This window comes from Perca fluviatilis, chromosome 11 (assembly GCF_010015445.1).
Source record: "Perca fluviatilis chromosome 11, GENO_Pfluv_1.0, whole genome shotgun sequence".
NCBI classification, from domain to species: domain Eukaryota; kingdom Metazoa; phylum Chordata; class Actinopteri; order Perciformes; family Percidae; genus Perca; species Perca fluviatilis.
This window is the reverse complement of record NC_053122.1, coordinates 24,924,451-24,936,958: the sequence shown is the minus strand read 5'-3', so window position 1 is coordinate 24,936,958 and position 12,508 is coordinate 24,924,451. Positions and strand designations below refer to the sequence as shown.

The window sequence follows — 12,508 nt, the reverse complement described above, 5'->3', positions numbered from 1 at the left end:
AGATACACATTCGCAGAACATGTGTACATGCAAATACAGTATTCACACACAGACTCACACATTGTTGGTAGAGAATAGCATATCATTTGAGAGTTACTGGGTGTAACACCTTGTAGTGATCACGCCATTTGGCAGCACCTCAAAGCAGAAAATGGATCACCATACACCCAGTGGGAGAGGGATCAATGTCCCACAACAGACGGCGTGGCAACATTAATCCAACCGTTCACCTCCTTAATCAACCCAAAGAGTCCAGTAACCCTCATGGAAACCTGGCCCCACTGAACCAAGCTTTACTGTACGTGTCTCAGGATGTGTGCTGGATGTAGTTTCAAACCTCTGACATTAACTCTGAATGATTCCTCATTGGTTGCCAAGGTCTGATGAGGGGCCATAGGATACTGTATGTGGCAAAAAAAACAGATGAACAACTGAAAAAGAGCAAAAAGGCAGAGAAGGTCACTACAGACATTTTACAATTGTATAGCTAAGAATGTGAATATATCCTGACAAATTGAATGAGCACTGTGGCTGTGTTAGCTCAGTTGGTAGAGCAGGTGCACGTATATAGAGGTTTAATCCTTGGCGCAGGTGCAGAGGGTTCAACTCCAACCTACGGCCCTTTGTCGTTCCCCCTCTCTCTCCCTTTTCATGTCTTCATCTGTCCTGTGGAAATTAAGGCCTAAAAATGCCCCCAAAAAATAATCTTATAAAAAAAGAAAATAATTGAGTGAATACACTACTGTGTGCTGTAAACAAGAAATGTTTGAAATACAAGAGAAAAGAAAAATCATTCAGGTTTACATGTCATGACCTAGGCATCATTTGCAATGTCATTGTTAAAAAAAATCACAATCACATCATTCAAATGTTTAACTGCAGTTTTGCTACCAAATGTTTGAACATAGACATATTGTTAACATAACATTTTTATGTTTACACTATAAAAAAGATATACTGTAGTATGTCGTAAAAGTCATGGTAAACTATGTCGAAAAAAGTAAAAAAAAAGTATGTCGAAAAAGTAATGAAAAAGTCACAATAAAGTATGTCGGAAAAGTGTGTCAAAAAAGTTAAAAATCAAATAGTATGCTAGAGAAAGTCTGGAAGAACATACAAACTCCACAAAAAAAGGGCCAGCCCGGACTGGGAATCGAACTTTGGTGAGAGTCTGCAGTGCCTAATTTCTGGTGCAAGCCACTATCCTGCCTAACTCATGTAACAGTCATAGCATAGTATGTAGAAAAAAGTGATAAAAAAGTCATGGTATATATAGTATGTCAAAAAAAGTGAAAGAAGTATAGTATGTCAAGTAAAGTGATAGTATGGTATGTCAAAACAAGTCATAGTATAGTATGTTGAAAAAAGTGATAAAAAGACATATTATAGTATGTCAAAAAAAGTCACAGTATAGCATGTCGAAAAAAGTGATAAAAAGTCATAGGATAGTATGTCAAAAAAAGTCACAGTATAGCATGTCGAAAAAAGTGATAAAAAGTCATAGGATAGTATGTCGAAAAAAGTCATAGTATGGTGAAAAAAGTGATAAAAAGGTCATAGTATAGTATGTCGAAAAAAGTGATAAAAAAGACATTATAATATGTCGAAAAAAGTCATAGTATAGTATTTCAGGAAAAGTGATTAAAAAGTCATAGTATAGTATGTTGAAAAAAGTGATAAAGAAGTCATAGTAAATAGAATGTTGAAAAAAGTCATCAGTGTGGCCTCTATCAGCAGGTTTAAACAGTTGATAAAACGTTTATACTTTGTCCTAAAAGAAGACAGAATCATGATGGGACTGACTTTTTCCTCTGAGGCGTTTTATTGAGTTCAGGCACAGGCTTTTCTCCATAATAGACTCTTTTATGAAACAGAAAAAAAAATTGGCAAAGTTTGGATTTGAACTCTTAACCTTCAGACTGCTCCACAGTCTGAAGGTAGTAGATAAATGCATTACATATGTCAATCATAGTGATAGTATATAGTATGTCAAAGAAAGTCTGGAAGAACATTCAAACCACAAAAAAAGGGCCATCCCGGACTAGGATTTGAACAGTAACTACTTGCTGATGCTTTTTGGAGTGCAGCAAACCACTGAGCCACTGTGCTACCAAATAAAGTATGTTAAAAATAGTCACAGTATAGTATGTTGTAAAAAGGCATTAAAAACTAATAGTATAGTATGTTAAAATAATTAATAAAACCGTCAGAGCATAGTATGTTAAAAAAAGCGACAAAGTCGAAAAAAGCCATAGTATGTCAAAGAAATTGAAAGTACAGTTTACATAGGAAAGAGTGTTTGTGTGTGTGTGTGTGTGTGTGTGTGTGTTTGTGTGACTGAATTGCCTTGTGACGTTGATGGGACTGTCAGAGATGTATTACTCCAGAGAGCCACCAGGGCGCGGTGGTTGGTCAAAGCAATGACTGCTCTAACAACATCTGAACAAAGGCCCAGTCTCACATTAATAACTGGGCAATAATAGCCTATATTATAATCAGTTATTATTGTGCCATTACATTTTTATTTGAATTCACATGTTGCTGCATACAGGATATTTACTTGATGCACGTGTGTCTGACACATCTGAACTATATTCTATTCTAGTCCTAGTTTTACATTATCAAGCTGGTCATAACAAGTCAGCAGTCCAATTATTTTTCCCTGATGAATGGAGGTGAACATGTATCTATTTATTTACTTTGTAGGGCCTTTAATGGACAGGACTGCCATGTGAGAAAGGGGAGAAGACATGCGTAAAATCTTCAGCGGTCGGACTCGAACTCTGGACCTCTGCGTCGAGGGATAAACCTATATATGCGCCTGCTCTACCAACTAAGCCAAACGGGCCATAAAAAAAATGTATCTTATTTTGATATCAGTATGATATGTCATGACATCATCATTTCATTCCGCAGACCGCGCCATTGGATCCAATGTTTTGCTCGTCCTTGCAGCTGCGCACTCCTGTCAGCGCCCACTACGTCAGAAGAATGAGCCAGTGTCAAGCTGGCCACTATAAAAAAAATGCACTTGATCTAAATACTTTCAAAATAAAGCCCTGGCTTTAAAAACATCCATTGTTCACCAGAGAGCGGCGCCTTCTCATGTTTTGCTTTGTTAACACAACCGCATATGACTTCCGGGACACCTGTCTTATTCTCACTCTCATTTGGTGGTTTGACACAGCTCCAAAAATGGAGGTGTGTGTGTGTGAGAAAAATGCGGAGACTGAATAGACACAGGCTATCCGAGAGAAGAAACGGGGTCAGCGGCGGAAAAGGAGGACATCGTCGGCTCTCGCCCCCCCGGTGACTCCCATGTCTCTCGTCGGGGTGGGTCTAACCCAAAATATTCGTCATCCTACAATGGGCTGTGAGAGATCGACTCAACTCGGAGAATCCTCTCGCAGCTGGATAGCCGAAGATAGGACCAAGACATCGGACCGAGTCGATGACCGTGGCCTGTCGGCTTTTGTTCTCCGCCTCTCGGCCCGGTGTCCCGGCAGTCTGCCGTGCTTTGCGCAAATGCGCTCGGCGTAGAGAAGACAGGCCTCCGAGGAGCACTTTCAATGTTGAAATCCAGTCTTTGTCAGTCAGCGTAGTAGGCTAGTGAATCGATTTCTTCATAGTTCCGCTGAGCGGATGGAGTGAATTGAGCCAAAAGAGAGAGAGAGAGAGAGAGCGAGAGAGAGAGAGAGAGAGAGAGAGAGACAGACTGCAGTTCTGTTGCGTGTGATGATAGGAGACACAATGACGCTCTTGTCTCTTCTGGGTCGGATTATGCGTTATTTTCTCCTCAGGCCTGAGACATTGTTTCTGTTGTGCATCAGTCTGGCGCTGTGGAGTTATTTCTTTCACACGGACGAGGTGAAAACCATCGTCAAGTCCAGCCGGGACGCCGTGAAAATGGTGAAAGGGAAAGTGGCGGAGATGATGCAGAATGACCGGCTGGGAGGCCTCAGTGTCCTGGACGCAGAGTTCTCCAAAACCTGGGATTTCAAGAGTAACAACGTAGCCGTGTACTCCATACAGGGGAGGCGAGATCACATGGAGGACCGCTTCGAGGTGCTCACCGACATCACCAACAAGAGCCACCCGTCCATATTCGGGATATTTGACGGTCACGGTGGAGAGGTAGGCTGGGAGGGAGAGGGTGCGCAGGCCGATGTGATCACTAATGCTTGTTTGGACTCCGACCCAAAGATCTGCTGCTGCAGTGGAGTTCGCATCATTTGGATTCAGAGCAGGTAGAGACAGGCTGGAAGATCTCTGGAGAAAGCAAACAGTAGATTCATATGTGCTGCTTTTTAGGCGTAGCCTACTCAATAAAACCTATTATAACCCCATAATTAATTCAGATAGATTTATCATATAATGAGATAGAAAATGACAAGAGGACAAGGCCAGCCCTCTGTTTAGCACCATTTCAGGTTTCTATAGGAACACTGTTATTTTGGGGCACAGACATATATGCGCCTTGAGTTCCTCACTTCATACTCAACCAATTTTCAACAATTCCCGTCTCCTCCCCTCCCTCCCCTCCATCTTTGTATTCTTTTGTGTAAACATCTCCTCCATCCCACTGCCAATCACGGAGTTGACTTTGGATTCATCACAAAGACTGTGTGTGTGTGTGTGTGTGTGTGTGTGTGTGTGTGTGTGTGTGTGTGTGTGTGTGTGTGTGTGTGTGTGTGAGAAGGTTTTGTCTTTCTTTCCTCCACTCCCCTGTGTTGTCGAGGGTCACTGGTTTCTCATGGCTGCCTATAAACCATGTGTCCTGGACGCGCCATCTGTCACACCCCCGCCCCAGTCCCCCAGAGGTTCCAGTGTGCGACATATTTCACTTAATGATACTGCTTAAGTTTATAATTTAGAGCCCAATCTTCCTGTTTCACATCAGTTATTGTTATTTCTTCATTAATGAAACATAAGAACAGATATTTAGATTGCAAGCAAATCTACAGTATAGTGAGTCGAGCAATGACTAGTCCATCACAATTTCCCAGAGCCCACAGTAACATCTTCAGATGCTTGTTTTGTCTGAGCAAGCCATTAAATATTGACATTTGAGAGAGGCTGGTGACACAGTGACAGTTTGGCATTTTTGCTTAAGAAACTTCCTCTATTCTTTAGGTTTCTGAGGTTTTCATCGCCTACATGAGATGTTTTAGTTTTGAGTAAAGAAAGTCCCTGCAGTTGCAACTAAGGTGTTTTCTAATTGGAGTTCAGTTCTAGTTTGAATCATTATTTTAACACACATTCATCAATGCGTAATAATCTAAGAATTTCATAGAAAAAGCACCTTTCAAGCTCTGTGTACAAAGTGGTATATGTAACCTAAAGATGAATGGCAGGGTGACGCATACTAGTACTTTTATCATATCTCTCACATTTTCTTAATCCAAATGTTCTCCTGCTGGTTTAACATCAACAAACAGAGAGCAGAGTGTGTTTACCTATCTGGATTGATCCTTCTATTCCTGTCCCATATACAAATATTTATTTTTCCCGTCTGTCCTGACATCTCTCATGCTTTCTCCCTCCTTATCACTCTTCCTTTCCTGCATTTTTTTCTTCCTGTGGTATCTACGTGTTTATATGAGTTTGCTTTGTTTTTTTGTTTTTCTGTCAGTAGTCAGTCATATGGGGTTCATACTAAATAAGAATGGGTCACTCTGACATCGGATTCAGCTATGATCGTGTCAAATGCATCAATACACAGACCTCATCCTGAGATATGGAAAAACACACACACACACACACACACACACACACACACACACACACACACACACACACACACACACACACACACACACACACACACACACACACACACACACACACACACACACACAGTGTTCTCAGTCTAAAAACTAAGCACTAACAGTAAATGCAGACATGAGTCTATGTTCAAGCTGGGAAAGCTGTGTTTACCTTCTGGGACTCTCAATGCTAATGATGTTGTCGGTAAATATTACTGCATGCGTGGATCTCCTAGGGCATTTATGTGCTGTGAATTTTCATGCAGTTTGGCACAACTGTAAACACAAACTCACACAAACCTCCCCAATACTAAATGAAGCCTTGCCGCCAAACCAAATATGGCCCAATAGAACAGGCTGTCTCTGGCAGTTTCAGTGTGTTCTGGCTCTGAAAATATGCAGGACATTTCTCAAACGCTTCTCTGTTTTCCTTTTTTTTTTTCTGTATTTTTATCGAGACCGTAACTTATGGCCCAGAATTATAAAAGTCAGCACAAGCTGCTGCTCCCCTTTTGCCATGATTTACTGAGACTATTTGCTGTTGAAGCAGGAACTTTTGACTAGGTAGCAGGCTTTCACACTACTTTGCTGCATTACATTGAATGTATAGTTATACACTGACTCGAGGGGCAAATAGAACTTAAATAAAGCAGCGATGTCAATGAGAGATACAGATTACTCAACCTGTAGTATAACGTTGGTCCAACATCTTACATTCACTCATTAACAATTTGAGTCATTTCTGAAGTCTAAAACTGCGCTGGCCCTGGCCTTTCAGCTGTTTACGACAAATGGAAATTTACACTTGAAGCACTTTTCCTGATCAAGGCTCACTGAGTGCTTCTCTCTCCAATTAAATAAATGTATGAGTACACTCGTCAGTAAAAGGGAAAGAGAGAGGGGGAAGCAGCTGGAAGAGATGGTCACACTCTAGTGATCATTAGGAATATTAAATCATGTCCAGGTCTACTTCATTGTATTTTACTCCCAGTACCATTTAAGTAATGATAAACATTTTCAGTAGTATTATAGTGGTTGGCAGTTTTAGTATGCGTATGAATAAAATGCTGCAGAGACTTTTAAAGACAAACTCTTGCATCACATGTTTATATTGGCTCAGGTTATTTGGCTGTATTTTGGTAGGTATTAATCAAAACGAAAATGCATGGTCATATTCATAAAAAAGCTTTAGGACTGAAGGGTCAACATTGAAATAAGACTGAATGAATGTGTGCTGTAGCACATCATCTGAACATCATAAATATGAAATGCCTATAAAATATGTACTCTGTATCAACCGGGACATACATCATTCTCCCATTTCAGATTTGATTCGACAGCATTAGCATAATGGAAATCTTGGCAGAGAAAATGAGGAAGGAAGCAGATAACTAAGGGCAGGTGGGATGGAGAAAGAGGAGGTTGTTCAATAATTCAGCACAGAGCACCTGCTGTATGAAATGAAGAAAAAAACCACTTCTCTAAATTAGTTGTAGACCATATTACTTGCAACCACAGGGGGAAAAACAGTCACAACTTCACAACATTATTTATTCTATTCTGGTGACCTAATAAATATATATATATATATATAACTAAGAAAAGCCTGTTTATATATATATAAAAGCCTGTTTATATATATATATATATATATATATATATAAACAGGCTTTTCTTAGCTTGATTAGTAGAAAATGAAAGCACCAACAATAACTTTTTCTTCAAAGCAGTATTTTGGCTCTTTGGGGGCACCAGAACAAGCTTTAAATATGTTTTACAACCTAATAAAGTTGTAATGTCGAACATGTTAGTGAAGAATTGCCTATTTATACATCCAGGCTGATTGTATTTGAAGTCGGAGCTGAAAGGCGTAACTCTCTGTAGGGCTGAGGCTAACCGATTTGCCTTTTACTCATCCACCTGTCTTCCTCCCTGTATCATCGTGTCCCCCCCCCCTCCTCAAGGCTGCAGCTGACTATGTGAAGGCCCACCTGCCTGACTCCCTGAAGCAGCAGCTGCAGGCCTTTGAGAGAGAGAAGAGAGATGGTGCTCTCTCTTACGGCAGCATCCTGGAGCAGCGCATCCTGACCGTGGATCGTGAGATGCTGGACAAGCTCTCTGCAAACCACGATGAAGCAGGTGTGTGTGTGTGTGTGTGTGTGTGTGTGTGTGTGTGTGTGTGTGTGTGTGTGTGTGTGTGTGTGTGTGTGTGTGTGTGTGTGTGTGTGTGTGTGTGTGTGTGTGTGTGTGTGTGTGTGTGTGTGTGTGTGTGTGTGTGTGTGTGTGTTAGGAAGAGTTGGAAAATCAGAAAGCTGGATGAGGGTTTTGGGAAATGAAAAATAATCAGCTGAAGTGTTTAGTGAAAATACACCCCAAACTACCACACACACACAAATGAAGTATACAAATAAATATGTTACCAAGTGTTTTAGCAGGCGTGTCCTTCTGGTGCACTTTACGTGTATTGTAATACATTTTATTCCAAAACATTTGCATAGAATTTGAAATTTAGTCAGTTGAAATTACGTCTTCAAGCTCTCGTTTCTTTCGGCATTCACGCTCTCTGCCTTTTACAGGACATGACGTGTCGCAACACCTCAGCGATCACACTAAATCTCACAATTTCCTGTAGAATATCCTCTTAGCACAGGTTCCCTCTCTATACTCTTGTAATACTGATTGAGTGAAACTGCAGAGTTGTAACATTGTGCTGCATTTATATTATGCTGATTATCTTTGCTCTACGGTCCACATTGATCCGTTGGTGGCATTTGATACATCTACCTCAAGAAACGGCTGTTTTTGGCCTATTGTTTTTCAGTGTTGATTGGTTTGGTGGCAGTCTGGCATTGTGTCAGTTCAGCATATGATACACTCTCTAATCCTTATAAATCACTGGATTTATTATAGTGTGGAACATCAAAGGAAATATAATAGTAGCAGATATTATCATACGAGAGCTCTCTTGACCGTTTCATTCCTGGAGATATATTATACTGACATTTTGGACTTTGTCCAAGAATGTTGTAAGACTCATTGTTATCTTTACCTTTTTACTGCCTCTGTATAATATCCCAAACCTTAACCAAACATTGACTTTCTGCTTCTTATTTGCTCTCAACAGCTGCTTCTCAAAAAAGTGTGGTCAACCCCTAGCCTCTTTTACTGTTTAAAATAAACACGCAACCAGATTTGATTCAGAATTGTTGTAACATTCACTAAAAGCAAATTTCTCAGCTGTTTTCTCTAATTTTCTTTTGTCTTTCTCTTTTAATCTCCTGTGCAGGAACGACATGTCTAGTAGCGCTGCTGTCAGACAGAGAACTCACAGTGGCTAACGTTGGAGACTCTCGTGGTGTGTTGTGTGACAAAGATGGGAACGCTGTTGCACTATCGCACGACCACAAGCCGTACCAGCTCAAAGAGCGCAAGAGGATCAAGAGGGCAGGTAGATGATGAGAAAAACAACCCTGTAGTATAAATCACATACTGCATGTACCTGTACTGCACTCTCATGTGGATGAATTTAGGCTCCTTGGATGCCATCTGTTGGTCTTTTTAGGAACAGCATTGTGTTAAACAAAGCGCACAGTCAGATTTAGATGCAATAGATACCTAACCTGTGTGATTAAAAATTCAAAGGCGAGCGCTGCCTCTCAAGTTATCACAAATCACTCCAGTATTTACCACAGCTTTTTCCAGCTCAGTTTAGTTTTCTGTCTCTTCCGTCCAGTGGTGGAATGTAACTAAGTACATTTACTCAAGTACTGTACATAAGTACACGTTTAATGTACTTTACTGGACTCTTTTCTTTCCGTGCCACTCTCTACTTCTACTCCACTACATTTCAGAGAGACATATTGTTCTTTTTTACTGCACTACATTAATCTGACAGCTTTAGTTACTTGAGTTGCTTTACAAATTTAAGTTTTTTTGCACACAAAACACATGCAGTCTATAAAATATGTATAATGGCCTACTAGTCCAGCTGAAATGATTAGCCGATTAAACACTGCATTGAGCACTTTTACTTTTAATACTTTAAGTACATTTTCCTGATGATACTTACATACTTTTACTTAAGTAAAATTTTCAATGCAGGACTTAATAGGGTATTTTTACAATGTGGTATTAGTACTTTTACTTAAAGGACTTTAAAGGACCTGTAAAGGATCTGAATACTTCTTCCACCCCTAGGTTCGTCATATCCAGTATGTCCACATTAACAGATCATAAACTGTGCCTAACCTTTTTTTATTCTCATGTCTTCACTTCCAGGAGGTTTCATCAGTTTTAATGGATCCTGGAGAGTCCAGGGAATCCTGGCTATGTCCCGCTCTCTAGGGGACTACCCGCTGAAGAACCTCAACGTAGTCATCCCCGACCCCGATGTCATGACCTTTGACATGGACAAGCTGCAGCCAGAGTTCATGATCCTGGCATCAGATGGCCTGTGGGACGCTTTCAGCAACGAGGAGGCCATTCGGTTCGTCCGCGAGCGTCTGGACGAGCCTCACTTCGGCGCCAAGAGCATCGTCCTCCAGTCTTTCTACCGCGGCTGCCCCGACAACATCACTGTCATGGTGGTGAAGTTCAAAAGTGGAGCTGGGGGGAGCAGCAAGGCAGGGGAGTAGGTCAGGCTCAAGTTTGGGGCTCACATTGTGATCAATGTTTTCAATGATTTTCCACATCTTCTGGATGGAGCAGCGAGTGCGATATCCCAGTAGGACTGGAGGAAGTTAAAGGTTACTGAGAACTGTACAAGTGCACGCACGCACACACATACACACACATACACACACATGCGAAAACACGTCCAAATTAGGTTTTGTTTTGTTTGTAGATTTCTGATTGAGATAAGGGCATTTAAACACAATACAGATATCCTAACCATCTGCAAACTTCATAATGAAAACATGAAAAAATAATGAAGTTTTCCAACAGCAGAGCTGCATAAACACAGACAGACACCAGGCAGGGGATTCTTTCTCTTAACCAGCACACTTCAGACTGTGATTTATTTACTACTGTATACCGTTAATGCACATGAATGGTACAGCTCCACTGGAGGCTTCTTCACAGGAGGCTTCAACTAGTGCCTATTCAAAAGCTACTGTGCAACCACAGGAAGCTATTGAAAATGTATTTGCTAAAACACCACCCTGCTTGCTGCATTTTGTTGATGCTCTCAAGTAATGTACGCGTCTGTTACATTTTTGATATGGAAAATGTCAAACATAAAAAGACTCCAGTGGATCCATACCTTTTATTTAACTTGAAGTGATGCTGCACTTAAAATCTAACTTTTGAGTATCAACTACTGGCCGCCTGTAGACTTAAATGGTAGCTGTTAACCATCTGTAGTTTCACCCTCTGGCTGCAGTCAGCTTTGAACAGAGTCACAATACTCACTCACAATACTGCTGCTGCTCTGTGGGTTGGATTTCATTCAGCATTTAGGTGCTTACACATCTAATAAATGAAAGAGAACTGTCTTTAAGTTAAAGCAGACACAAAATCTTCTACCGGGTTGGCTCAGTGGGTAGAGCAGGCACACATATATTTAGAGGTTTATGCCTTGACGCAGATGTCCAGGGTTTGACTCCGACCTGTGACAATTTCCTGCATGTCTTCCCCCTCTCTCTCCCCTTTCTCACCTCTCCTGTCCATTAAAGGCGGAAAAGCCCCAAAAAATAAATAAAATAAACTTTTGAGTAAACCAAAGGTTAGTGATACTCAGAAGATAGATTTTGCGTTGTAGTATTTCTTACTTACGATTTGTTTCTAACATACAACACATGCACACAGACACACAAACAGTTATGTCAAAAGTTGCACTTTTCAGATGTTTATTTTTTTGGAATGGTGAATTGTTACATATAAACTGTATGTCCTCAGTAATACAATAGGGTTTTAATGTATGTACAACCTGATTTAATTCCTGACCTTAACCTCTTGGTGGAACTAATGTAAGCTGTTCAATCAAAGTTGTTTTACACCATCTGTATCAGGGCATGTGCTTTGGCTTATCCATGTTCATGAACAAAGTACATACATACAGTATGTATCCATTGACACAATGTTGGCTGCCTTTTGACCTGAAAGCACGAAACAGGAGGTGCAACAACAGACTTCCACACCTCTGCTGCCATGAGAAACCAACGCATGGTGAACTGTACAGCCGGAATGCTAGTAGCTAGTAATGTGATATGCTCCTGAAGAAATACAACTGGTGTCATCAACAGCAACAACCTGTCAAGGAAGGTTACAGTAAACCAGACTTCTACTTTTTTATGTTCAACTATGTTTCACAACTGTTTCATGACCTTTGCATCAATTGAGATAAGTCTTTTTTTAATTTAAGAGTTTACCTAATGCCTTATTTGTTTTTTATTTTGGTGTCTGGCGGATTGCCAAATCAATATACTGTACATTAATTTAGTGTCCTTCTGTACATGAGCAAAAGTTTACAGAAAATTACCCATCCCTTTAATTTGAGAAGCTGTCAACGATTCACACGTGGTGAGGGGATGCGCAGTGTAAAAAGAAAAAGAGCAGTGTAAAACAATTCTGTATGTAAACTATCAGTATTAAACAAACTCTTTCAACTGGAATGTGTTTCCCCTCTTCAGTCTTTATTATCTCAGAGCCAGCTGGGCTGCATTAACTGTGCAGCACGCTCACCAAAACACACCAACTCTTTATTTCCAAGGGTCCTTTTTAAATAAGGTATCTAAGCAGTT

At 40.5% G+C, this 12,508-nt stretch overlaps 1 protein-coding gene across 1 annotated transcript; it reads left to right on the top strand.

Annotated features, from left to right (window-relative positions):
* Positions 1 to 3,145: 3,145 nt before the first annotated feature.
* ppm1la (protein phosphatase, Mg2+/Mn2+ dependent, 1La) lies at positions 3,146 to 12,379 on the top strand. Its single transcript, XM_039815725.1, has 4 exons — positions 3,146 to 4,134; positions 7,730 to 7,904; positions 9,052 to 9,213; positions 10,044 to 12,379. Exons 1-4 carry the CDS (start codon positions 3,736 to 3,738, stop codon positions 10,397 to 10,399), a joined length of 1,092 nt encoding a protein of 363 aa, XP_039671659.1. The 5' UTR covers positions 3,146 to 3,735; the 3' UTR covers positions 10,400 to 12,379.
* Positions 12,380 to 12,508: the final 129 nt, after the last annotated feature.